Source organism: Lonchura striata, chromosome 8, assembly GCF_046129695.1.
Source record: "Lonchura striata isolate bLonStr1 chromosome 8, bLonStr1.mat, whole genome shotgun sequence".
In the NCBI taxonomy this organism is placed as follows: Eukaryota; Metazoa; Chordata; class Aves; order Passeriformes; family Estrildidae; genus Lonchura; species Lonchura striata.
Window position 1 is genome coordinate 26,071,378 of NC_134610.1, and position 25,965 is coordinate 26,097,342.

General features: G+C 38.5%; 2 protein-coding genes across 4 annotated transcripts; one reads left to right on the forward strand and one right to left on the reverse strand.

The window, feature by feature from the left end:
- Positions 1–4,597: 4,597 nt before the first annotated feature.
- MDH1B (malate dehydrogenase 1B) lies at positions 4,598–13,096 on the reverse strand. Its single transcript, XM_021538854.2, has 9 exons — positions 13,053–13,096; positions 12,399–12,511; positions 11,336–11,470; positions 11,045–11,187; positions 9,853–10,355; positions 8,773–8,914; positions 7,674–7,837; positions 6,420–6,559; positions 4,598–5,727 (listed from the first exon to the last, which is right to left on the reverse strand). The coding sequence occupies exons 1-9, from the start codon at positions 13,072–13,074 to the stop codon at positions 5,671–5,673; spliced, it is 1,419 nt and encodes a 472-aa protein (XP_021394529.2). The 5' UTR covers positions 13,075–13,096; the 3' UTR covers positions 4,598–5,670.
- An 80-nt stretch (positions 13,097–13,176) lies between these two features.
- Positions 13,177–24,002, forward strand: FASTKD2 (FAST kinase domains 2). 3 transcript variants are annotated; one of them, XM_021538847.2, is made up of 12 exons: positions 13,177–13,227; positions 13,828–14,595; positions 15,001–15,104; positions 16,532–16,640; positions 17,998–18,121; positions 19,240–19,379; positions 19,671–19,843; positions 20,226–20,389; positions 20,892–21,110; positions 22,086–22,170; positions 23,220–23,334; positions 23,799–24,002. In XM_021538847.2, exons 2-12 carry the CDS (start codon positions 13,936–13,938, stop codon positions 23,904–23,906), a joined length of 2,001 nt encoding a protein of 666 aa, XP_021394522.2. In that variant the 5' UTR covers positions 13,177–13,227; positions 13,828–13,935; the 3' UTR covers positions 23,907–24,002. The 3 variants fall into 3 exon arrangements, with proteins under 3 accessions (XP_021394522.2, XP_077641242.1, XP_031361241.2); XM_077785116.1 differs by lacking the exon at positions 13,177–13,227 and adding an exon at positions 13,309–13,469; XM_031505381.2 differs by lacking the exon at positions 13,177–13,227 and adding an exon at positions 13,479–13,679.
- The last annotated feature ends 1,963 nt before the right edge of the window (positions 24,003–25,965 follow it).

The following is a 25,965-nucleotide window of genomic DNA, read 5'->3' on the forward strand; positions in this document are numbered from 1 at the left end:
ATTTAAACAGAATTACATTAAACAAAATAGTTTTGGTGCCACGTACAGAGAAATGCCAGCAAATGGCAAGCTCTCTGCTCAGCATAAAATAGGAGTAATTCAAGTAACTGCAAAGCTGTAGCAGGGCAAAACCAATCCTCAAAACAGTTTTAAGTACAGGAAGTGAGATTTTCACTATTAAGAGCCCAGTGTTTACATGCGGTATTACTACATGGTCCATAGTTTACAATTTCAGGTTGCAAAGGGCATATCTACACCAGATTCTTCCTCAGATTCACTGATTGCAATTACTCAAAAGTATTACCTAAAATTTTCAAGCAAAACTAAAGTTTTAGGCTGAGCTGACATTGTTTCTTATTGAGCTGATATGGAAAGCGAAAAGGAAGCTTAACCATGAACCTACTTATATCAACAACTGTGAAAGCAAAAGTAGTTATGTCCCTGTAATAATGGAAACTGAATGCCTCCCCTCAGGATTTATTTCACTAATGCTCTAAAACTGCATTATATTTTCAATCACAGAAATAAAAATATTAATTACCTGTAGTAACTATCTTTCAGGTAACACAGCAGTTGCAAAACACTAGGTGTAATGGATCTAAGTCACACAAGGTTCCAAAGGCCACCTATATGGCTTATTGTGCAGAGCAAAGGGAAAGTTTGCTAAAATAAATAAAAATTAAATAGTTTTAAATTATTTAAAACTTAAATAATAAATATGGTGTTAAATCTGAATTTAAACAAATGGTCACTTCTTACATTTTTTGAGATAGAATCATTGATCATTTTTCATAAACATGACAGAATACTGGCCATTTATGAAGCATAGTCAATGATCTAAAATCATTGAGTCTACCATAAATATGCTCCTCACCATTTTAACTGGTGAAAGCTGCAACGTTGTGTTTCAGTCCCTAGATTTGTCATTACCTAAATTTAGATACTTAAAATACTGAGATACAGATTTGCTTTAATTTGCTTTAATAGTCTTTTTCATTTAAGACTATAATGCCACAGTTTTCACTGTAGTCCTTCTTTGAAAAAAATACCACTCTGTTTCTTTTCCACTATTTTATTTTCTTTCTTACTAAGAGTTACATACTGCAAAACTACAGCTCTGCCCAGAATTTATACAGGCACATAAGTTTGCCTACAGATATATATTCATATGCAATATATATGAAAATATTTCACAACTGTCCCTAAAATAGCTGCAGTAGTAGGAGCCTCTGCATAACTTGACAAAAAAGTTCATGTACAGAAATCAGCGGAAGAAGACACAGAGCAATGATTAAACATAAGTGTTTTGGTGAAAGCTACATGTAGCAGTCTAGAAGGTAGACTTAGAAATACACAGCTTGCCTCCTTTATTTTCTCTGTACCAGAGGTACATAAAATAAAGAAAGTGGATGGGATGAATGTAAAAATATCCAGGTTAAACTCACTTAAATTAGAACTCATTAGAATTTGCCCACTCAAATAAGAACACATCCACTGACTTAATGAGTTATATAGCATGCATAATCTATGAGTGCTTGATACTTACTGTAAGATGACCAGATCTCTGTCCATAAAACATAATGTCTAACATTTAAATTACCATATGGAAAAACACTCTATAGTCTTGTACTAGGGAATTCATAGTCTCAAAGTCAACCACGTGTTTCTGTGTTTTACAAACTGGCCATTATTGTACAACATCATATCTATAAACCCTCCTTCTAAAAAGCTACAGAAGACATTATTAATGTATGTACAGTCTACATTTGCATATACAAAACTCTGTGGACAGTCCAGATCTTGACTGTGTGGGTGAAACAAAGAGAATCTACTTTAGTGTTAGCACATGAACACAATGTGAAAGCGGAAGCAGTATCTGCTGCCCATATAATCTGAAGTAACTTTGCCCATTGATACACTATTTCAGCCTGTGTGTTATATTTCAGTCCCCTTTGTGCTTTAATAGTGAAAAACATTTAAGAAAACAAAAAAAAAATTAAAATTATGTACAAATATTCAGGAAATAAATTGTTGCAGTTAACAGTCCTGGCCCATTAAAATGAATACTCTTATGTGCAAAACAAGGACAGCTTTTTCCTTGACTCTTAAGTGGAATGTGAAAGAAAAGTAACACTTGATTACTTATATGTACTTTGTTTGATTTACAGGTTCTCAGAATATGTACTTTAGCAAATCAAATGCATTTTGAAGCATGCTACATAATTAAAGTACAGAGAAAGACGAGCCACATGAAATAAGGCAGAAACCTCCAAGCAGATCAATCATCTTGATCACAGAGACTTTTCTTTTGAAATCAGACAACATATGATCAACATCTTAAATATGCATAAAAGAACCTACAATTACTTTTGTTTCCTGTGAAGGGTGAAGACATTTTATGTTTTATTCAAATGCCAAAATTATTGTCTCCTCTTAAATACAGCAGCTGCGCTTACCTTCCTGTCATTACTTACTGAAGGTTCAGAAGTCAGATGATACTGCCAGAGAAGTCCAGTAGTTTTACAGCACTTAAAAGTTGACTTCAAGATACAGTTCTAAAGGTTTTGCTTTTAAATTAAAGCTGCTCACAACAAATGCCTAGCGAAGGCCTAGATCAAAGTATCAGGTAATTGTCTAAGCAGTCAAAACAGAGAACACTAATTAATTAGTAATAAATATCCTGAATTATTAAAGATAAAACTTCTTTGATCTTTGTTTCAAAGCTTTTTTTTTTTTTAGTTGGAGTGCAGTGTTTCTAAATTGAGAGGCCTTTACTAAGCATCTCCCAGTTGCTGAGAAACTGTTGCTATAGAGACTGAAAAAGAGGTAGAAACTGACACAGTAATATAGAAAGCACAGTGTGCTATAACAAAGAGCTGGGACAGCTATACAAAGAAGAAAAATAGTAAGCCCTAGTGGTAGTGTCCTAGAACAAGAATTGTTCAGACCAACCAAAAAGCTCTTCAGTACACCCAAAGGCTAGGGTTTATGAGGAATCTATATATAACATTTGTAAGACATATACAACTGAAAGCCCTTTTCCATAAATTTTTCAACAGTTACCATAACACCCTGGTAGTAGGAGTCATCAATACCATGAATATCCTGCATACATAACATAACTTAGAAACTTGTGAAAAAAATGTGTCCCAGATATTCCTTATAGCTTATACAAAACCCAAATTTACTGATGACTAAGTCAATTGCTGTTTTACAGCTGTAATCAGCTTTGAATATGTTACCATATTTTAAATTTTCTAATATTTTTTTCTTTCTTTTTCTCCTAAACAAAAGCTAGGAAAAAAAGCTTTTCTATTCATTTATGCTTTGATGAGGAAATACCTGAATTTCCCTGCACACCACAAGACAAATCCAGTTAGAATAATTTAGGCTACATGAGACATCCCAAGCAGCTTTTTCTTTCTGCTCCCAGCTTCTGAGAAGAGAGGTTTTCAGCTGGTGACTCAGAAGTCAGATAAGTCTACTTATATATTGCAGGAAGAGTTATTTTCCCTCTCATTAACAGCTGTGCAGTGTTGGTGCTTGAACTGCAGGTTGTTTGAACTATCTCCACAGGCAGAATAAAAGAATTCAAGGAATAAGATTGCTAAAGCCTATTCATATAGAAAAAGCCCAAATGTAAATACACATTAAAGAAGCTAACTTTTCTATCTTGGAAAAGGAACTATAGAAAAAACAGGTAGTTTGTAGAGACTACTGGTAGTGTCCCTCCCTGCTATTTTCTCCTGAGACATATGCCTCCAGATGCTCCTCAGAAACTCAGCCAATCTTCTGTGTATATACTACTGAAAACTAATTCCCTGGAGACCACTTCTCATGAAACAAATGGTTCCTGACCCCTCTCTTCAAGACTTTTTACAACCCCTACCTCTACAATTTCCATATGAACTCTTCCATGAATATACTTATAATAATATCTCAGTTCCTCTAAATGTTGCTTCTCTCATATACACTTTACATAGAACCCCACACTTCCAGATCCCTTGTGATACTCCAGCTTTCTGAGCTCCTCTTTCTAAGACCAGCGAGACACCCCTCCCAGTCCTGTCCTAATCAGCCAGTAACTGCTCTTGGTTTCCTCATATAAGAAGTCTACTGCTATTCAGAGCTTGAACCTCCATTTGAACAGAAATAATGAATTTATTGCAACTATATGTAACTGATTCAAAGAACAGAAAGCTTTCTATTTTGCTTTAAATATATCTGATAAAAAATTAGCAAATACAGGAATGTGTCATTAACACAATCTCCAGCATTTAAGACACCAAAGATGCAAGTAAAAGTGATTCCTCAACAATTCTGTCTAAGTCATAATTTAATTAGGTTTGACTTAAAACATGAGTATTCTCTTGAAACTCATTAAGTAAATAAGAAAAACCTAGAAATAAAGATGAACTTGTCACTAAGGAGATGTATAAACATCTTTATCTGTTAAAAATCAAATTTGCCTAGGAAGATATTTTATTACAAAAATACTGTGGTTCAGTACTTCTGAAAAAAACCCCTTGGATTTACAAACTTCTACTCTGTATGTGACAGTCCTCAAAATTTTCATATGAATATTTCAGGCATTAAATTATGTTTTTCCAATAGTTTATTGGTCTGAAGAAATAAGTGGTTACATGCAAATGAAATCGTAGACTCATTAAAATCAGTAGAAATTTTACTTTGGTCTACAGGTTAAAAATGTTACATTCACACTGGTTTTGAATTTTTTTTCCATCTAGAGATTTACCAGAATTTTTTTAATGAGGAAAATACTGCAAAAGCTACAGCAATGCTTAGACTTTCTTTCTAGTTTGCTCTTCTGGGCAATGGAAAGTTTATTTAATATGGGAATTTTCAGTATTTTCTCTTCCAGACAGCTCTAGCTAAATTGACCCAGTAGTCAAGGTTTTCATTTTGGTGAAAAGAAAGCAAAACATGAGCTATTTTTGCTAGCCTCCTAAAATGCTTCAACGTGCAAGGAGATAATGCAGGGCACTTTGGGAATACTTGGTAACCTGATACTGATGTCACAAGAGAAGGCCACAACTAAGCAGATTGCTGCCAGCAGTGGGATGGCCTCTGCTTACATTTAACGCTGACACAAGAGGAATGGAACAGCAGTGCCATACTGTAGAGAGCAGAAGGGAAGGACACTCTTATCTAATTGGGAATTCCCTGTCTGGGTTAAACAAGGTCATGGTTAGCTAAATAATTAAATTCTGCATCCATCAAGAATATCTTACAGTGTCTTTAGTCCTTTCTCAAAAAACAAGCAAGAATAACCAAAAGGCTTTGTGCTTAGTAAAGGCACTGGGCATCTAACTCTGAATAGTTTCCCCATTCTTCAGCCCATCCTTAATGGCAAACAACAGCTCATAGTAAAGAATAGGCTGATATAAAAGTACTGGAAAGAACTGAAGGAAAGGAGAAATAAAACAAATTAGGGAAAAGGTCTGTAGTAATGAAAATTAGAAAGAAATGGTGAGAACATTGGAAAAATGCAGGAATTTCACAACCTGAAAATAGAGAAAAGGTGAAAAAACAAAACTAAAATACGCTTTAGTGTTCCTCTGTTCTTATTTTGATGAATGAAGACAGAACTTGAAAAGCAAAATAACAGGAAAAGCAGCAGAGAAACACTTGGGAGAAGATGTGGAGTTTTTATTCTGCTTCATATGGATGCATTTCATTTATTTCCTTTAGTGCAACGAGCTTTTCCTAAATGGAAGAAAAAGCATATTTTAATACCACCCATTATTTTAATCTGCTCTAATTTCTAGCACAAACTTAAAAAATGTTAAAACAAAATAATTCTTATACATTACTAGTATGACTGAAGTTCACAAGACCTTATTAAAGCTGGGATGTAGAGTTTGGAACCAGTCTTTTTAAATATTTCAATAGTACAAATAAATTCTTTTTGTCTCACTAAGAGACAAAAATAACTAAGAGCTTCATTATGAAAATAGTGCTCAATGATTTTGTATTTTCTGAAAAGTCCCTAATTCTAGTAAGGCCTGACCTTCATTCATGCAAAGTCATAGTCATAAAAATGCCAAAAGATATGTCTTCTAGCCTAGAAATACTCTGAATACCATATAAACAAAATCAACATGGAATGTAGAACATTAAATGAAAGGCAGTATTTCTGTTTGCACAAAGTCTGCAGAACTTTGGTAAACTTATTTTATAGGTAAACTTATTTTATCATCTCCTTTTGGGCAGAACAGTTGTCTGTTCATTTCGATACACAAATACTACCTTACACTTATAAATACCTGGTCTTTACCATGCATAAGTGTATGTATGTAGTTTGTACATCTAACACTTAAAGGTCTGCGCTCAAAGCTGTATCACAACGTGCCCATAGGTGGCAGAATGGGCATACACGAGACTCAAGAAACCCTCACCTGAACCAGCTCGTGGGATAAACGTCCTAGAACTTTTTGGGTCGTTTCATTAATTTCTAATTCTGTCACGACTTCCCAGTTACCATTCCGGAACCTCACTGGCATAGAGAAGACAATTCCTTCAGGAATGCAAAACTGACCTGAAGAGGAGGGGGGAAAAAATGGCAAAACACATTACTTCTGATTACATCCTCACCATTGTCATTCTTCAGTCCTACAGACTTGCAAAAGTCTACAACTGTAAGATCTCATTATAAATGGACACTGTATTTTTCAATCTACAGTTCAAAAAAGAATGTTCCTTTTACTGTAACTTTTGCTTTAGTTAGATGTGAATGAATCATAACATCAGATGGGTTTGGGCTGGAAGGGACCTTTAAAGGTCTCTAGTTCAACCCTCTTGCTATGGGCAGACATCTTCAAATGTATCTGAGCCCCATCCAACTTGACCTTGAATGTTTCCAGGATTGAGGTGTCTCCCAACCCTCTGGGCAGCCTGTTCCAGTGTTTTACCACATTCATTAAAAAACTTAATTATATCTGATTTAAATTGACCCTCCTTCACTTTAGATCCACTGTCCCTTGTCCTATTGCAACAGGTCCTACTAAAACATTTGTGCCCATCTTCCTAATAAAAACTTTTAAGCACTGAAAGATGCTATAAGGTCTCTCCAGAGCCTTTTCTTCTCCAGGCTGAACAACCTCAACTTTCTCAGCCTGTTTTCATAAGAGAGGTGTTCATCCCTGTGATCATTTTGTGTGGCACTCCTTTGGACCATCTTCAACAGGTGTCTTTCCTGTGTTGTAGTAACACAATTGTGTATTGGTTGTACATCTTAAAAGGGGAGGGGGGAAATATTGATTTCATAAGGGTTAAATGGCTGCAGTGAAATATTCTACTCATTGGTTTACATAACCACACAAGAAGAACACACTTCCATAGCCCAGGCTCTAACTATAAAGAGTTATTGCACAAAACACATACATCAGAAAAGCATTTAACTAAAAGACTAAGATAATCATCCGCAGAAAGACAATATTAACCTAAGAGATGCCTGTAAAAAGTGAGCATTATTCCAAGCTTTGTTAGATCTGAAAGTTCTTATGATGAAACAAACTCTTAGTCTCGTATGATTTGTTTTACAAGATTTTATTAAATGAAAAATATTGATAAAAATAACATTATAGATGGGGGAAAGCTAGTATGTGCAGGGCAAATCTACAAGAGAACATGTGAAGCAAAACCAGCCTTACCTTCACTAAGTACTCCCAGAGAAATGATCTCCTCAGAAGGAGAGCTGTGGTACCAGTACCGCAGTAGCGTGGCGATCGCATGAGCAGGTAACATTCCTGTACAACGGGACACCCGGGAACTCAGCGTACTCTGTGCAGACAGGAGCTCTGAATGCATCCATTCACTGCCAACAAAAAACAGAGACAAAAGGCATGAAAAACTAAGATGACTGCAGGAAGAGTAGCTTCCTGGAGAAAAAAAGAACTAAACTCAAGGAAAGAAAATAGTCAAAATTTCCTCAAACTTCACTGCTAAAAGCAAGGCATTTTTACAGAGAAAAAAAAAGTCTAAAAAAAGTGACTTAAAAAGTAACAAGTCCTACTTTCTATGAAAGTTAGGTCATTTGCTCTATTATTACTGTAATTTAATATTTTATATGTAATTTATATATTACTGTTTTCTGTAAGAACCCAGCCATGAACCAGTCTGCCTGTGTGAGGCTCAGTACAAACCTAGAAATGTCTGCTCTCCAGTAAATTCTACGTCTAGACCAGAGTAGGAGATTCAGACAACCAGGCGTGGGTTTATGTAACATCTGCTGCCCTCTCACTGCTCCCACCCTTTCTCTGCTACTGTTCTTTCCACAGGAAGCTATCTAGCTGCTAGGTATCATCTTCACACATATATTACCAAATCATCTGTTTTGGGAAACTGACAATATTAGTATGCTCAGGCCTATTCCATGTAATTCAGGTTCAGATATCTGTTTAATACTATTTCAAAGCTCCTTCATGCAAACTAGACATCTAAATCACTATCCGGACTTCCATCAGTTCTTATAAACTGCTCATGATATAAGAGAAACCCATTTAAAATGTAGGAAAAATATAGTTCTAAACAGAGTTGGCATAATAGTGCAATAGCACAGCACTAGGAATTACCCAACTTCTTTTCAGATGGAGAACCTCAAATTGTGTTTTTCTTTATGTACAGTACCCATCAGTAAAGACAAATCTTGACAACAAAAACCTTTATTGATGCTTTATTACACAATTTAGATAAACGTGGATTAAAAGCAGTTATTTAATTTTACTTGAAAGAAATAAATCTGTACTGTACCTATCATAAATCATATTCAACAAAGGACGTTGAAAATTAGGAGGGCCCCGAATAGCACAGTCATATCCATAAAGTTTTGCATGTGACAAATCAATGTAGGTAGACCCAGTAATATTGCCCCAAACAATCACATCTTTAACTCCTGTAACAAAGGAAAGTGAAAAGACAAATACTTTCAGAAAAATGGGATTCATAAATTATTTTCAAAATAATTTAAATGTGTGCCCTGCCTTGCTAGCAGTAATTATTTGATCTGAAAAATGCATCCAAGTTCTCCCTAAGATATGAAACCTCATCACAAGCTGAAAAAGAAGCTTTCACTTATATCATGTTACTGTAAATAAGAGACAAAATCTAGTAAACATTTAACTCTTAAAACAATAATAAATTATATTGCAAACATACAGCTACATTCCTTTTAAAATCCTCTAAAAACAAATATATAACCAGTAAAAACAATCATTTAAATAAACCTACCTGCTTTGGTGCAAAAGGATTTTCTCAAATAACCTGCTGATAGACTATTCAGTCTATTAACTTGCTTTGCTATTTTATTAGGCTCCAAAATATCTAGACTTGTCATCAACGACCAGTTCTAGCTATGCAACACTTAGACAATCCTGATGCTGAGCAGATTGTCAGAGCACCCTTTTGCTATGCAGTGCAGAACTGTGCAAATATAACGAAGCTATAACAATTGACCTGAAAATTAAAGTTAATTAACCTCAAAATAATACTACAACACAGTTCTACTTTACTCTCATTATCTGCACAGCAGTATGTTGTAATGTTTATTCACAGCTCCAAAACAACAATACACTAAAGAGTGCAAATGCAATCTTGAAGTTCTAGTTCTCAATCTGCAAAACATTTGTCTTCCTTAGCATATTTCCAGTATGAAATACACACCAGAATGGCAGGGCTGCATCTCAGAGAAAGCAGACTCTGGCATTCTGTACAGCCAGGAAATTTAGTGGGTGCACTGCTGTGCATTTCTGCATGCACATCAACTATGTCCTGGAATGAAATATATACTCTCAAAGGTGCACTGAATTCCCCAAACTCTACATAAATATTCACCTGCTGTGTTCATATTCAGCTTCCTGGCCAGCATGGCTTTAGCTGCACTTTCCCAGGATGTCGAAATGGCAATGATATTTTCAGGCCGAATGGATGGGCCATATGTCCTTAACATTGTTGCCTTAAGGTTTGCAAAGGTTTTTCCTGATGAAATTACTTTGACCTCACTCTTGGCATTCTTCTCAATCAAGGGAGCATACACTTGGCAGATCTCACTCACTTCTCTGATGTAGTTCTCAAGGGATTGGACTTCCAGGTTTAAGAGGACATAATCAAGAACAATGATAATATCAGCATCAATAAAAGCCTGATCTGTTTCTGTGTGCTCTGAAATACTGCGAAGAAGTGGGAATGCCATGTCTTCAGCTTCCATTACAATACCACAAAGTATTTCCTTAAACTGCTCAGTGTCAAGCAAATGGATGCTGATTTCTGTGGTCATCCCAAACACTTCTCCATTTGCCAACAGCGGGATCAGATGATAACAGATTGGAACTGATGCACTGGTAAGAGAGGATGTAGAAAAGTTACAGTTAACAATGAACCACTGCTTGTTTGGAAGTATTATATAAGCACAAAGGTGTTTATTTTGTACTTGATTACATTTAAAGATACCATTCGCTTGTATCTTTTGCTGCTGTTTTTGTCATTTGAACAGGGTGAGAATGAAAAGAGTTAGGTCCTTTCATTTCAGAAGCCTTTCATCTGAAGGCTTCTCCATCCTATGCATTTCAGTCAATGCCACCCCTTAAAATGTATGTCTTTATAGAATCACAATTTTTTGAGGTGCTTTATTAGGACTACTAGAAATACAGGAATTTCTATAAGTAATGACCTACTCTTTACCTACTCTAATATTTCCAACAAAATTTAATGCAAGATAGTTGCACTACAAAATTTCTAGCTTATTTTGTAAATACTTGCTTTTCCCCAAACTGATCTGAGGTCTATATGATGCCTGTTCATACCCCTTATTTGAACTGGTGTAAAATGTAAAAAAACCATAAATTATTTCTAAGCTATATACTAATTGCTAAGCTAAATACTAATAGTGAGGGTGCAGAACCAAGTCAAATCATGAAATTACAGGGATTTGTGATTAACTTCAGATGCTTACACCTGTTATATGTGATAGGAAAAAGTGCATTCTTCTGAACAGAGTAGAATTCACAGATACTCTCTTCACTCTCACCTGGTAATCCAGATCTGTATAGGCTTGATAAGACTTTTAATCTCTTCATCCTCTTTTACAATTTCAAGGTGTGCCTGCAGGTTCTCCTCAGCAATGTCTAACATTTCCTCACTCAGCATCATTGAAGTGATGCCATAATATCGCTAAGAACAAAAAGGATGATCTCTAAGCAAATCCAGTCCAAATCCATCAAGGTAACATTAACAATAGCTTTATTTTACATTTGAAGGAGGAAAAAGGAACAACAATGTTGTAAAACATGGGCTTACAGTATTAAAGGCAGCTTATTACCTGAGCATATTCCAGAAAATCATTAAGTCCTCCCAGAAGCTGACCCTTCCCTCCACGGTCCAACAGTTCTCTCCAAATTATAGGACACTGCCTGTGTTCCCATCCATTTGTTTCACAAATGTCATGAAGCCACTGCTGATGCAAACATCCCCACCAGATGTTTTAATACACCACATACAGTAACATTTAAACATTACAACTACAAGTATTCTTACTATTTCCACTCAATATATAATTACAAGCTACTTCAGAATTTAAGTACCAGTGGGTACAAAATGCGGGAATAACACAAAGCAAGGTACGGTGATACACTGGAATAGCTCACCTCAAGGTCTTGATTTCACTTAGTTGTCTTAGTGGTACGGAAGACAGCAATGGGCAGAGAGCAATCTGAGGATTCTTACTTAGCCATGGAAGGTAAGTAAGGTGAAGAGGTTAATTGCTTTTCACTTAACTGTTGAAGTTACTTGGTGGAGGTGTAAAGCAAAATACATGAGGTAGTAAATACCATAGTACTGTCTATCTCATGGAGTAAGACTGCAGTATTTTCAGAGCCTTATAGGCAGCATGTCTACAGCATAAGTACTCAGACAGGCCCATCCACACTGTAAACAAATATGTGATATTTAACTACTTACTTCCACAGTAATTCAGAACTCTTGAATGCCACAAAGGCTCTTGACAACTAACAACCCTGAAGATATATGTAATCACAGTGAGCAAAAGATTTACAGGCTGAGCAGCCATTTATACTTTAGAAAATACCCCAGGAAACCAAGCAACCAAGCAAAACCACCTAAAACTTTTTATTGACATAATACAGCTTGAGCCTGGTCCACACTTCGTGCCCATCTTCTGTGATAAAACTCAGAGATGTCAGTTGCTCAAAACATTGCAACCTTTCTTCAGGCTGGCTGTCACAGCCAGAGCTGCTTCTGCAGCACCTCTATCTACACAGCAAACCACTAATACAAGAGAAGAAGAAACATTCTGCAGATAAGTACATTTCTTGGTTTGTAGAGCACTGGGGCACCTACCAGCAACTTGACTTACAATCTCTTACCTCCCACTTGTCAGGGTGCTGAGTAATCTTGTGAACCCTGAAGTTGGGCAAGTTAGTCTGGAGATAGTCAGCCAGGAGTTCAGCTTTGGCATAGTGAGGGCAGTTAGCCTTCCCTGTGAACAAAGCAACAGCAGCACAATTGGATGATTTTGACATTCACTGCTAAGGGCTTAAAAGACCAAACATTGTTTATTGTGAGCCAGCTAAGGAAGAGTAATTCTGCAGGTGAAAAAGAATCCCGAGCCAGCGTCCAAGGGGCCGAGGAGGCCACTCTTGTGGGTACAGCAGCAGAGATGCTGACGCCTCACCGGCGGCATGAGGGGGAACGCTGACCCGGGACCGCCCGAGGCTGCGCGCCGTGCGGACACGGCTCCCGGGGAGCCGCAAAGACGGGCACGGGGCTGAGCCCGCACACAGGGGCGACTGCTGCAAGCCCGGCGGGCTGCCCCGCCCGGCTCCCGGTACAAGTGCCGCCGCCGGGGCTGCCCCGCCGGCTCCCGGTACAAGTGCCGCCGCCGGGGCTGCCCCGCCGGCTCCCGGTACGAGGTGCCGCCGCCGGGGCTGCCCCGCCCGGCTCCCGGTACGAGGTGCCGCCGCCGGGGCTGCCCCGCCGGCTCCCGGTACAAGGTGCCGCCGCCGCCGGGGCTCCCTCACCCGCCACCACGAACTTGGCCATGCGCGCGCCGCCCTCCAACGGCCGCTCTGGCGTTGCCCAGCAACGCGCCGCGCGCCGCGGCGGTTTGTCCCTCGGCCCGCGCCGTCCGTCTCGCGCGGCGCGCCGGGAGCTCGCGGCGCGCCGGGCCCGGTGTGGCGGCGGCGCGCGTGCGAGGTAACGGCGGCCGCGGGACCCCGGCCCGGCCCGGCCCGGCCCGCGCCATCCGCGCCGTTCCGCCCGCGAGCTCCGAGCCGCTGCAGAGCCGCCGAAAGCCCTCTGTCCCCGTGTACTGTCCCGCCCTGCTGGGCAGCGCTCCCGGGGCCAGCGGGAAGTGATCCGGAAACCCAGCGGCTTCTCCCCGGCACCGGGAGCGCCCGCGGGTGTACCGGGAAGGGGGCTATCCCGTGGGATGGCAGGCAGGCTGGGACAGGCTGGCGGGTGGGATCCCGTTACCCGCAGCTGAAGGTCTGCAGGGACCCTCCAGAGCCCTGTCTGGACGCGTGTGCCTGGGGAAACGGCCCGTAGGAAAAGACTCTGCTTCCCGGCAGAGCCGGCAGCTAGAGCAGCAAGGAGGAAGCAAGAGCTGATGCCCGGGCTGTCCTTGTGCTGAGCTGTTTGACTGAAATGTAGGAGACCAAATAAAACCTCTCTGCAAACCGTTTTTCAGAGATCTTTTACCAAATCTTGTCCCTTCCTGTAAAAGTGTGCAGATTTGGCAATTAAAACTGTGGGAGAGTTTTGGAACTAATCTACAATTTTCAATTGTTTTTACAGATGGCTGATCTTGTGCAGTTTCTCCAGAACTGTTTCCATTGGTAGAATGTCATCGGATCCCTTACTTTGAGTTGGCATTTCAAATCTGTTCATGAGGCATTAGCAGAAATGAATAATAAAATAAGTTATTTGTTAAATACTGTCAGATGCGTGCACAGGTACAGTTCCGTGCTCACTCCCAAATCTTCAGCCACAAGAAGAAAACACATTTTATGGATTGGCAGATACAAGGATCCCTTAGGAAATGAGAACTTCAGGAAATTACTTTTAAATATTTTGCCTTCTCTTCATGGATCGTCTCTTCGATTTGTATCTCAAAAGGCAGATGTTTATAGCACAGGTGCAGAGGCTTTGGTGAGTGAGAAGGCTTCCCAGAGCTCCTTGGAAGTTGAAAAGGTGGATGATTCTGGGAGCTTCAAAGCGAAGCATGTAGTGGACTACAGTGACCCATTCTTTACCAGCCTCCAGAAATGTGCCTGTCCCTGCGATGCGCTGGACTTGGCTGCAGAGGCAGCTGTTTCCATGAAGCACTACACAAACTCTTTAACCACGGCCTGGAGGCTCGTCAAAAACCTGTCAGAAGAGCAGCAGCGCTACGAGAAGCGGCTGATCTTTGAGCACCCGGCTTTTGCGAAGCTGTGCCAGCAGCTGCTGCGCCACGCGCGCAGGATGATGCGCGGGGACCTGGTGTTCAGCCTGCACGCCCTGGTGAGCCTCGGCGTGCCGCAGAACACGCTCCTGGTACAGACCTTGGTGAGAGTGTGCCAAGTAAGTGAAAATCCTTCTCCTGAATTTGGGCTGAACTACCAGTGCGTAATTCTGGGAAGCTATGCAGTATCAGAGAGAGTTGGATTACATCCCTGGTTTAGTCTGATAATCCATGGAAACAGTTCCCATAATTCATTTGTATGTGCTTCTAATTTCCTTAACTTTTGGAATCACTGTCTGATTTCAGATTTAAAAGAGAGGAGAAATCTCAAAAATCATTACCCCTTCCAAATCAACTAAGTTTGACTGATGTGAAACTTTGTGGGCTCTGCAGAAATAAAGCTTGTAATTTGACTTTTGAGGGGGAAAATCAAAATGGCAGGTACAGGTTAAGAGTGGTAATTTTTTCTTTCCTGAGACTTTTACTGGTTTGAAGTAATCTGACATTGTCAAAACTTCTAACAGGAGAAGCTCAATCAACTTGATAACCGATGTATCTCAGTTTTGGCAACTACTTTAGCAGGGATGGATAAAGACAAGAATGTGAGAGCTCTTCAAGCTGGATTACAGTGAGAAAAATATATATTTCATGTGTCCTTCATATTGAAATGTTCTTTGATTGCATGTCTGTTAGAAATCATTAAGGGTATATCTGCACATAAAATACATTCTGTGGTTTTAAGATTTAAATGATCATATGAGATAACAGTTGTGTTAGACAGTGAATTTTGGGCAGTGTCTTTGCAGTTTCAAGGAGGAGGGCTCCCAGTGGTAAAGGGTGCTAGGCTGGTCCACAGGGAATTGTGTTCTAACTGCAGCTCCACCAGTGTCGTTTTTTTGTGACATTGATCAAGTCCCTTCACATATCTATTCCTTTGTCTTCCGTATGCATACAGGAAGTAATGAGACTATCTTACTTAGGGATCTGTCTGATTTTTTGTAATGAAAAGCATTGTTTAACAGCCTGGGAATATTTTCTTGCAGTTTAGTAAGTGAAAATTCAGATGAAGACTAGTTGTGTCCAGCAAATCCCTCTGCTTAGTGATTTATCAGAATAACTTCTTTGGCTTTTCTTCTGGGCCCAAGGGATTTGTGTGTAACCAATCTGCTCATTCCCATGAGATTGATTTTACTGAGACTATCACAAAACTTGCCATGGATTAGTACTTTTGACCCTGTATCATGTTCTGCTTTGAGAAAGTGGATATGATACCCAAAAACCAGGTTCTCCTGGAAGTGCAGGTACACAGTTCTTAAAAGTTGGTGGAAAGCAGGAGTCCCGTCTACATTTTTCTGTCCTGATGTCTGGAGCTCTGGCCCATTTGCGGGGATGAGTCTCAGACCAGTGCTTTGCTTTAGAAAGTGACACTTAATATTTTTGTGGGTATGTTTACCTGTGGCAGGTATATTTAAGGGTGGTTCACACATAACAATTACAATGCCACTCACGGAGCCAGAAGAGGAGGTGCTAGGAGTGCATCTTCATCTTGTGCAGATGATCTCCGTGTTACCTCCTGTTCAGCCCACAGCACTGTTTTGTTTTTTCCTCACTTGCATCTAGTTGTCTGTGTCCATTCCTGAGTTTCTTGTCTGTTTCAGAACTTGCCTGTGCATCAATGATTTAAAGATAAAAATGTGCAATTTTCTTTTTCTGCAGAAAGGTGTTAATTCATTGAGGCTTAACAGCACTCATATTTGCACTGTCACATGTGCAGTCTGCTCAGGTGTATCAGCAGATACTTAAGCAGTGTATCAGCAGCAACAATTCATCTATCAGGATTAACACTAAGAAAGCATTTATAATTGTTTCCATGTGTAAAATATCTGTGCTGCAGCTATGTCATGTAGACTTATGTCAGCATTTCAAAAAAAGGAAGATGGGAGAGGAGCAAGAAATTACAGCTTTCACTTGAGGGCTACATCAGTGAAGAAGAGTGGGGGTACTTACCTGTTTCTGCTGAAATGAGGAGAGTTCTTGTGTGTGTTTCTCCATCAGGTTACTAGTGGAGCAGCGTATTTCAAGTATCAGAGACATCTTTATTCTGCAGAACCTGATGAAATGCCTGGGAAAAGATGCTCCAGTTTTTCTGAAAAAGAAATTAGAGGTAAAGTTGGTTGGAGGCTCATTTTTACTCCCACAAAGCCTGTGCTCCTGCATTGTTTATAAATTGTGTATGGTTCTTTGCAGACACTGAAAGAGAAAATGTAATAGAAAAGTAACTGTATTTGCTATGTGCATCAGAGTCCAGCTGTATCTGTAAGAACTTCTTTTGGAGGCTGGTAACAAAACTAATTGAGGCAGTAAAACAGCAGTGCCCTCACCTGTTTGGGTTGGCCACATGGTGTTTCATAGAAGTGTTTACAGGCTGTTTCCTGATTCCTTTGCCCAGCCTGTGGCTGAAGATGAGGTGACAAAAAACTGGTCTGCGATGGGGCTGTGTCCAGTAACTACAGGGCAGGAGGATTGGTGGGACTGAGATGCCAAAGCTCCCCAAGGCCATGGTCTTGCTTTTCTATGTATATCATAGGTCTCCTGGGAAATACAGTGGCTGGGAGCAGCAAGTTTTATGGCAGGGTGTACTGGGTTTTGTCACCTGATTGAAAAACCCTTTTGGAAACCTTCTTTCAAACAGGGCTTACTGGTATTTTCATCACATGACTGTAGGGCTCTGATGTCGGATGTTTTAATAGCATTTATGAAACATCATAAAACTGAGAGGAAAATAACATTTGCACTTGCTAACGAAAGGGAGCACTTCTTTTTCTTAGCCCACAGGGTGCTATTTTTTTTTACAGGTCAATTTCTTATAGATGCATTTTGTATTTAACCTCTGATACACATACAGTAAAAATACTGTATTTTAACAGTCAATATAATTTGTAGTTTCATTTTTACTGTCATTTATATCAGTTAATGATGGCTTTGATGAATGAAATCTCCTTTCTGGCATCAGAGCTGACTCTCTGCCTCAGTCCACATTCATAGCTGGGTGTTTGTATAAAATACAGTCCACTCATATACTGTTGAATCACTTTGGAGGCTTATAGTTTTTATGCACATGCAAAACCATAATTGGACTACTGTGAACTTTTAAGTTAACTGTATCTGTTTTATTTCTGCTTCTTTGTTAAGAGCTGCTAGAAGATGTGTATTCACAGTATTTGGAAATGACCTTACTGAGGCTTTTTTCTTTTAATATAACCATATAAAGGCAAATTGCTGGAAACTTGTTTAGTGACACATTTCTAGAGCACTTGACCTGCTATAATTGTGTATTAAGAAATTGACAGTAGTTATTATATCCTTTTACTGTTTTTTGCTTCTTTTTCTTTCATATAATCTGAACTAAGGACTTTGGGAAAGTTTTGGTGATAATGTCTTCACCAGAAAGCAATGGTAAAATTGAAGAATGAAAAATTACCTGAAGAATGAAAGATTTAATAAACTCTGGTTCACTTTAGATGGCAGTTGTGAGAGAAATAGACGGTTTGACTTTCCTGCTTGCACTGCGTATGTTTTCGGCTCTTGCTGCAATGAATTATTGCTCCCTTCCAATCCTGAATCCCTGCAGTAAAAAGATCCAGGGTAAGAAAAAAATATGTTAATTAAATTTCCCTTCCTTATACCAAATTCTTCCTAATTATTGTCTCATCTCACTTTTCTGATTTCCTTTAAAACTCAGGAAACATCTTTGTTTTACAGGATATTATAGTTATGTGGAGCCATTTGACAAGCAGCAGGACAGAAAATTACTGATCAATAATAAAAACAAATAGCTGTTGTCATCTGTGCTCTTCTACATTTATCTGAATTACATATTTTTCTTTAAATTTTTCTGTACACAGGATTTAAGAAAAAGAATTTAATTTTAGCAAGGAAAAGAGATTTCAAATAAAATTTTATAACAAATCTGAATTGGAAATTGGCAACTTACAGGATGTATTGGTGACTTAGTGTGATTAGTTGGTGAACTAAAGGGAAAATAGTGTTTCCTTGATTACTTGATTTCCTTGATTTAATTGTTGACTACTGCTTAATAACCTCATGCTGTAGCCCGTAAAAATATTAAATGAAGGCTTGTGCTTTCACCTCTCTCTATACCTTTCCAATATATTACTTATGTATATGTGGTCAGTATGTGTTGATTCATGCTTAAAATACATAAGAATTTGTGTCTCAAAAAGCATGAAGGTAGCAAAATAGCATTCTTAATAGAAATTACCCAGAAGCGTTGAAGCTGCTTATACAGTTTTTATTTGTCCTGGTTGTTCATATATGTAAGGACACAATGTTTAATTGCACAGCCTGCCTTCTCCCATAGGACTCTCACCACACTCAGCACACAGGCCAGGTGGCATACAAAGAGGGAGCAGTGACTTTCTTCAGCATTTTTTTGGTGCATGCTGAAAATCAAAAATCCCGGAACAGAAGATGTCCTGGGAACACAATCTTCTTACTTATTTTGTTAATTTGTCCCCTTTTGCTGATTAATGTAGCTTGATTCTGGTTCAGTTTGGTTTCTTCTGTTTTGCAGTTTCTTTATGTGTTTTAGCTCAGTTGACCTGTGCCTAGCTAGTCATAGTCTTCCACAGTTTCTTCATATTTCTCCCCTCCTCCATCCTTTAACCAAATTGTTCCTATAATGTCTCCAACCTACAGCTTCTGTTGCTTTTTATCATTTGTCCTTCTTTGATCTGTTACAGAAAATGTCCATGATGTTCCATTTCGGCAGTTAATTCTCATTCTGGAAGCTTGTCACAGTCTCCAGTACCATAATGTGAAACTGTTTTCAGCATTAGCAGACTATGTTAGTTCTACTGCCTACCTCTGGGACAAAAGACAGGTAAATTTTTTGAGACCAAATAATTTATAGTGGTACTAATAGGTAAGATGGAAGCATCAAATACTCTTTCTTCATGATTGTGCTTGATCTTTGGAGACCAAATGTTTATGAATACCCATCTGATTAAGCTGTTACATTTTTAAAAAGCTGTTCTATTTATTGATAAGTAAAGAAACAAAAGTTTTGAAAAATCTACTTTCATTCAAAATGTCTTATATGAAATCAACAGGTAGGATCAACTTCACTGCTTTTTTTTTTTTTTTTTACTTATAAAACTATCTTTTCTTTTAGATTGTCCTTTTTCTCTCTGCCTGTGAGACACTTGGCTTTCAGCCTACTGAGTTGCTGGATATTTTTGCTGAGAAGGTGACAGAAGACCCTGATTTCCTTAACTTGAAAAACCTTTTGATTGTTCTTCGAGTGTATTCACGACTCAACCATGTTCCCAGAGTCCAAAAGCATCTGTAGGTTTTCATTTAGAGTGCCTGATAATATGTTACATAGTCATTACAGAGTAATGTATGGCAACTGGTATTTAATTTTATTTGTGAATGAGCTCATAATTCTATTTCATTCATCTGTAAGGTGAATTGCTGTGTCTTTTCATATTTTTTCTAAATATGATTTTTTTTCTCTAACTGAAAGATTAAACAGGTTCTAGACTGACCAGACTATTGAATCTGTTGATAGGTAGCTGTATCCTGAAAGTAAGAATCAAAAACTTCTGTGTTAGATAACACAAAGTACAAGATAATAAAGATTTCTAAGTTGTACTTTTGTTAGAAATATGTATTTTATGTAGGCTTATTTGTGTGCTTAGATATTTTTCTTCTCCTTTTGGAAAAGGTTTTTTGAGACTCTTCATAGCTGCTTGAATAAGTGCTTGCCTCAGATTTCCAACACAGAGCTGCTGAAGGCAGTGTATTCACTTGGCATCTTAGGATATCTTCCCCACCGTGCACTTGATGAGCTGCTGCAAAAGGACAGCAAGGATGAACTTACACTGCCAGGTGAGACCTTACTTTGTCATGTTCTTGTTTTAAACAGGATGTCTGGCTACGTATGTAATTTGTTGTAATTGTGTTAGCAGATCAGAAATTAAAGAACCCAAGTATGATTAATATTAAATTTGAAGTCCTCAAGACAAGGCTATGTAGTGATGGGTGATCTGAGTGATCTGGGTCTGCACTAGGGAATCAGGCTTATTGTCTTGGTCCCATGGTGGCAACAGTTTAACAATAGGTATGCACTTAAACACAGGCAGTCATAACCATTGCAGACTAACTTTATTACCTGGAGTCATGAGTAAAAGTGGGATTTAGAATGCTCTCAGTTACAATTAGGTCCTTGGAATGGTTTGTAGAAGGATTTAGTTTCCACATTACAATTTTGTACCGCTAGTAGAGTAGTCATATGGATTTTGCTCTGCTAGAACAGACTATAAATGATAATGAAATTAAAGATTCTGTGGGATAATATATTGGCTATGATATTTTTTGTATCCTTTTTCAGATGATCTTAAAGAACAAAACACAGTGATGCTTCGCTCTGTGAAAACATGTATGGAACTTGACAGCCCTTCTTTCACAAAGCCTGCTTTTGTGCTGACAGAGAATTTGTCCTCATTAGTATCTCTTAATCTCAGAAAGGCTCAGGAGGCACTGATTGAGCTTCTGGGAGATGAGAACATGTTTCGGCAAAATGTTCGGCTGCCATACAGATATCATATTGGTATGAAGTGATATTACTGTCATATTATTTTTAATACACATTTATAACCCCCCAAATGATAAGATGGAAATAAATTTGAATAGGGTGCAAGTGATTAAAAGTTAACACTTTAAAGATACAATAATTTAACAAATTATGTCATTGATTGGTGAATCTACTTTTAATGGTGCTTCTATTAAAGTTTTTAAGTCAATTTACTAAAATGTTTATGATTTCTTTTGTTTACAAAGCTGCTTTGGACTTTTTTTCAGGTATCAGCAAGCAGATGTTAATTATACATAAATCCAATGTGGCCAGCTTTGGCAGAGTTGACATGTTAGTACCAAATCATGTTAGAAACAAAACCAAACAGTAGCTGCTCTTTTTCCCCTCTTATTCTCTTTTGTTCTCTTGTCTTCTCTGGAGTTCTGGCTAAGATTTAGGCTCTACTTTCATTTATGAAATGGGATATGACTACTTTTGATTTCTACATTTTGATTTTTACATTTTGATAATGCTTTTTTTGTTGTTGTTGTTGTTATTTATTTGTTGTTGTTTTTTTTTTTTTTTTTTGCCAGCCACCCAGTTTACCAGTTTTTTCTGTACTAGTAATAATTTTATTCATAAATATTTCTAATGAGGAATTGGATTGCAGGAAAATCCTAGTAGGCATGACACACTGCGATCAAGAGTCTGTCAAGAGTTTCTTTAAATGATGATTTCACTCCATGAGCATAAATCTACAGTTTCCAGAAAAAAAAAAAAAAATTCCTGGAATGGGCAAGCTATAACTTTATATTCATTGCAGGGAGGGAAAGCTATTGGTAATAATTCAATTATTAGAGAACAGCAATTAGAAACAGACCATTGATGGTGTCTATTAACTTTTTTAAATGAGCTGTTCATTTGAAAACAATTTGAACAATTAATGGGTTCAAATGATAACATTAATTTTAACCTCTTACAGAGTTAAATGTTTTGTTGTTTTCTTTTCAGATTTTGAAATCAGAATGGATTCAGACAGAAAGAAGGTGCTCCCCATAGTTGCAACAGATGATCATCCTGACTCACGTGTTCAGAGGTGGGTTTTTTGACTGCATATGTTTTCTAGCATGCTAGTTTTATTTGCATGTATCCCATCCAGTTACTACTTTGGTTCACTGATTTGCAGAAGCAAAGTAGGTGACTCAGTTATGGAATATCTGTAAGTTCCAGCTTACTGGAATATCCAAAAGTTGCCATGCCAGTACAGAGCAACAATTCATCCAGCTCTATACCTTCTTCTAACAGAGGCTAACACTTAACATTTCAGAGAGAGACAGGATCTGATATCATCAGATCACATCACAGTGATCTGATACTCCTGTAATGAATGCAGATAGCAATTTTTTTAAAAGTATTTGTCTGATTAAACATTCAGTTATTCTCTCAAGTCTCAAAAATTTGCATGTCAGTGATATATTATGTCAGTTAATTCAGCTACTGAAATATAATATGAATAAAAAGGATCATGATATCCATATTTTAGGTGATTCATTTAATCTTGTGTAGATGACTGACCTCTCAGTAAGTGAAGCAGGACATACATCATTTAAGTAATGCTTAAGCAGAATTGGGTAACGCTTAACATTTATGTGCTGGATCACTGCACAGCAATGTATTTTGTACAGTTTGCTTTTCAATAAAAGGAGAGCTAGTGAATTGTGTAACAGAAACTCAGTGTTCCAAAGCATTCAGCTTTCTTCACCCTTCCAAATAGGTTATTATGGCAGGAAGTGACTGATCATGAATATCATTAGCAAAGGATCAAAGTAAATGAAGAATCTGTCAAATTAATGGAGAAGGTTGAATGATCTATTTCTTTCTCATTGTGGGAGAAGTGGAGATCTAAGTACCTAATTCTGCTGTAGGTATTTGGGTAGATGCTGGTACTTGTATGAAGCTCATGGAAGAAAAGAGTCTACATTACTTAAACCTGAAGAAGAGGATAATGAAATTTGTGCAGTCCTAATACTTTGCCTACCAGAATGACACATTCTGCAGTGCTAACAGACATCATTGAATCATAGTCTTATAAATTATTATTTTGCATTTGCACAGTGAAGTCTTCCCTACTTTCCTTGGTTGCAGGTTGGCTTTTCTGTTTGCTCCTGTGTCTGCCTTCTGTCTGGGTACAACACACCCCCAGGGGAAGCTGGCAATGAAGAAGCGGCATCTAAAGAAACTGGGCTATCATGTGATTCTGGTGAGAAGAGCCCGGCTCCTGTCTCTTTTCAGTCCTCTTAGCAGCAGGATGAGTATGTTTGGTAGATCAGGCCTTGTTCTACAAAGCATGAAGGTTTACCAGGAATGGTGGGCTTTCTCCAGAGTGGTAATTATGTATAATTTCTAGTCAGAGGGCAGTGGTGCTGTCACTAGGGAGAAAAAAGAGGAACTCTAAAAGACAAGCTACTACTTGCCATTAGTAAATTATTAATTGAGGGGAAGAAAAACCAAGCCACTATTTGCTTTGTACCTGAGAAACTTATGTGTCTCTGGTTTTTCTGGTTTTTCTTATTTGCCTGATTTTTATAGACACGATGATTGAAGTAAACTTTTTTTCAGAATACAACAACTTCCTGGGGCCTTCTCATTGCTGACACTTAGTTTGTAGGATAGGGTAATTTGGACAATAGAAATAATGTACCCTGTCCTTTTACTTTCTTACAGATCCAAAATAAGAAGTTTCAGGAAATGAAAAATGAAGATGCAGTTGAGTTTTTGAAAAGAAAAATTTATTCAGAAGATGCTTTCTCTTTTCCTGAAGCAACAGGATAATAATTAAAATAAACTAAGTTTTGGGTCTCCTGATTTCTCTTTTTCTTGTGTAATTTCTGTAAGGATTTTAAAAGAAATAAATAGTTTTATATACAACTACCTGCTCCACCATATTACTTACATATTACTAAGTATTAAATGTTCATTAAATGAACACTGCCTGCTGATAGTGGGGGCTTTCTTTTGTGAAGTGAGAGATTTTCTTTAATGGAAGGAAATAATTGATCCAGAAAGCACCCTGAGATCTATTGCTGTTACAATGTCCTGCATGCCCCTAGTTAAATTTCCCTCTTCTCTAGAGCTGGGTCTGGGAAAAGATGTAACTTTAACTGTTTCAAGTGCTGTTGGAACCCGGCTGCAATGGGGCACTAGGAGGATTTCCTTTCAACTATATAGTTCTTTATGCAGAACTATATATGGTAAATCAGTAAATAACTAAGCCTAAGTGGTTTATTAAAAGATCCAGTAATGTGGAAACTTTCTGAAAAAATCAATCTCACTCAATTTTTCAGAACTTTAGGCCAGTAATTGTCCTGTTTGCTGTGTGCTTTTTCTTTTGAACCCTTTGCTTCACTGCTACTGTAATAGATTTTGATGCTTCTCACTGCAAGAACATAGATTTGCTGTGTCTTTATAAGCTGACTCCTTCTCTTTGTTTCTGATATAAGTAGCTCCAGAATTATTCATAGAGGTGTTGCAATACTCAGATTTGTTCATTACACCCTGTGATGCATCTCCACTGACCTGTTATGTATTGGTGCAATTGATGATGTTGGCAGGTCCAGAACTGCAGAGCAGCTTTGGACCTTTGATAGGAAGGAGCAGGGAGAACTGATACAACTTTTCTGTTCTTGATAGCATGTAACTGATAAAACACATTTTGTTCTGCTGGAGTTGCTCAAGTTGCTAACAGCTTGCTTATTTCTGCCCTGTAATCAGACCTTCATTCAAAATTTTGCTGTAGCACAGCCACAGGCGCATGGGCATGAAGGGAAAGCAGGGAAATAGCAATACTTGCTACAGTGACTGTATGCTGCCTAACTGTGGTGCCCTTGCTTCACTTGCTAAGCTACAAGCACTGTTCTTTGTCTTTCTGAAGTAGCATGGATACATGGTTAAGGTACTACAATGATGATATAAAAAAGGTATTACAGTAATGAGATAATGTGGAAAGAAACACTATGTTAGAAAACTTTACTGCCCAACTTTTTGTGGAACATGTAGATAGAATATAGTGCGTATTTATACAGGAAGCAGTGTAATCAAAGCAGCATGGTTGCCTCTCTCTGGCATAAAAAAGCAGTGAGCTGTTCAGCATTTCAGTCTCTGAAATGCAGCACATGCAGAAAAACAGATTTGAGGCAATTGTAAAATTTAACAGCCAGAGCAGAGTTTATTTGCTTGACTCAATGCAAAGTTTGTTATGCTCCCTTTTCGGATCTTCTGCTTTAAGGAAGCACTGTCTGTGAAGCAGGCTGGTCAGTGCCATTCTGTTGTTCTGAGCTGGACTTATGGTCCCAGCCTGCACTGAACGATGTCTGAAACACTCTGTGCTGGGGGGCCAGGTAGCACAGAGCTGTGTTTGAGACAGTACTCAGTGCTGTTCAGGCTGGAAACCTGCAAACAATGCTGTGGTGTCAGCCGTGGCTCTTGGGTGGGCTGGGGAGCTGCTTCCTCCAGCTGCTCTGAGATTTCCAGTCAGATCCTCAGTCATGGGTGTGTAAATTCAGGGACAGAACACAGGCAGCGGTGCCAGAAGCCTGGGCAGAACTAACCACCAGTGGGCACAAAATGTTATTAAATTAGCTAATCACTATATATCCTTTCTTACATGCCCTGTGAATAGGTAGAAACTTATACAACAGTGTGGAAGTGTAGTAGTCTTCCATATGGATCGCCTTGCATACTGAAGGTTCTTGCTCTATGTTCTCTCAATAATTTATGTCATATACACTGATTCAGAGTTCCAAGCAATATGTAGCTGCTGCCAGAGACTTCAGAGCTGTGGGTTTCTTGGATCTTTACATATGCTAAAAAGCTAGTCTGCTGAAAATAAATC